Genomic DNA, 1,951 nt, shown 5'->3' on the forward strand with positions numbered 1-1,951 from the left:
TTTTGGAGCATTGACTAAGACCACCTCGGATACCTCTCTCCACAAACAATACCATGTCGATGTCTGTGAGCAATTCAAACTTTACTTTTGTATATTTCATCATGGCATCCCAGGTATATCCGGGGAGAGTCTAGTAAAACGCAGGGTCAAGACCATAACTTTTCAGGCAAGTATCGCGAAAATTCTCAAAGATATCGGCTAATAGTAATACGTCATTCTTCAAGTATAAATCGCTGTATTCGCCGAGCGTTCGCGTTGAAAATCGTTCCCACACATTTTTCGCATGTGCATACTCCTTCTCGGAAACTGTTTAATCAGTTAAAGAGCTGTAAAATGCTTCCCGCGGTGGAAGCTCCGTTTCATCCAACTTTTCGAAACTGTCAATATACTCGTACGGGAAGACACCTTTCCGTGTTAATAAATGAAAATGGTCTACATCTTGGAATTGCGACTTTAACGTCGCGAGTTTATCTACAGTTAAAAAGGATGCTAATTTGTCTAGGCTCATATTGAGAAATCTGAGCGAGTCAATGAAACGCAATTTTATATTTTTCCGCGTGTCTTTGCCTGTTTGAACCGTTTTCGAGAAGGAGATGTACTTTTCTTTTGTTATTGGGAGCAAGTCGATTTTCCCCGCGAACGCAGTTGCTACTTCTTTAATTATAAAATGTTTCTCGACAAAAGGTTTCTCACAAATATGGCACTCTTTTTCTTCCCGAAATTTCCTCCACTCTTGCGGAGACAATTCTTTCATCGGAACGTTCGTAAGAAGAATCTTTTCTACGCGCAAAGCTAATTGTTTAAGTTCTTCTACGAACCATTCCACGCAGTCCTCACCTCGGCGTTCGTGGTATCCCGAAAGCGAATCATCGTAGGAGCACTTTACATAATATCCAACGCTGAAGACGCGATGATGTTGGCTCTTATTTTTCTCCCTTTCTTCAGCGCTGGTCTTCTCCAAGATGCATTCGAGGTCGGCGTATACCACGAACGGGAGACGCTCCTTCCGATTGGCATTGGTAAACTCCAACCATTTGTCGTTCTCAGCTGGTAGTCGAACGGCACAATCGTTGATAACGCCACAATCCACCTCATGGAACTGCAGCTTATCAATGGTTGGGAAGTAATGAAGGCATCTATAACAATCAAAAATTTCAAATATTTACAGTATATTATCATAATCGTAAAGAAATGTATACAGTTGTATATTAAAAATACTTACCGATCACAGATGTATTTCTTGTGCCCATCAGAATTGAGCTGTGAGTTGACGAGCCGGGATAAATTCTTGATCCACGCGAAGTGTCCAATTCCACATCCCGACACGTCTTCGATGTAAAGCAAGTTGAAGTGTCGCTCTTTCTTCTCCTTGCTCACGCGGACTGGTAGAATGACTTCCTCCTTCTCGCTATAGACATTGATTGAGAGATTATTCATCTTCTCAAATTTCCCAATCTGGTCCAACGTCATAGGGAAGTTGATGCCTTGGAAGTTGAATATCGTTGAATAATGCGGGTAAGAGGATGTGCGATCGCTGTTTTTTTCTGCTGGATAAAGTGCAGCAGTCATAGCCCATCCAAAACACGCATTATCCGCCGATTTCACATTTACCACCGCTCTTTTCAACTGTATACGTTTCGCCAATGAAACGTGACATCCCGCCCGCAAAGCGTTGTACTTGTTGATGTTCACAGTTAAATTTGTTATTGATGTTAATGTCCAGCCACTGTCACTCTCCTGGAACTCCTCGAGCGATCTCAGAGTCGGCTCCACGACTCGCTTCCGATACCACTCACTCAAGTCCGATGTTGTGAAAAGTTCAACATTTCCCGTGTTGACACTTTTATTTGCCCGCTTATCGCCCACGGTAAACTCTCCGTTAAACGAAGTGTTCACTTTTATACTATTATATTTGCAAATATGAGCCTGCACTTGTTCTTCAACAAGCTCA

At 42.3% G+C, this 1,951-nt stretch overlaps 1 protein-coding gene across 1 annotated transcript; it reads right to left on the bottom strand.

The window, feature by feature from the left end:
• Window positions 1–489: 489 nt before the first annotated feature.
• Window positions 490–1,666, bottom strand: LOC122408503 (uncharacterized). The gene is made up of 3 exons (XM_043415297.1): window positions 1,223–1,666; window positions 785–1,136; window positions 490–498 (listed from the first exon to the last, which is right to left on the bottom strand). Exons 1-3 carry the CDS (start codon window positions 1,567–1,569, stop codon window positions 490–492), a joined length of 708 nt encoding a protein of 235 aa, XP_043271232.1. The 5' UTR covers window positions 1,570–1,666.
• Window positions 1,667–1,951: the final 285 nt, after the last annotated feature.

This window comes from Venturia canescens, chromosome 3 (assembly GCF_019457755.1).
Source record: "Venturia canescens isolate UGA chromosome 3, ASM1945775v1, whole genome shotgun sequence".
NCBI classification, from domain to species: Eukaryota; Metazoa; Arthropoda; class Insecta; order Hymenoptera; family Ichneumonidae; genus Venturia; species Venturia canescens.

Coding starts and splice junctions, on each gene's coding strand:
- LOC122408503 (XM_043415297.1), bottom strand. CDS start 1,569: ATGACTGCTGCACTTTATCCAGCAGAAAAAAACAGCGATCGCACATCC. Junction 1,137..1,222: donor AAGAAATACATCTGTGATCG/GTAAGTATTTTT, acceptor TGATTGTTATAG/ATGCCTTCATTACTTCCCAA.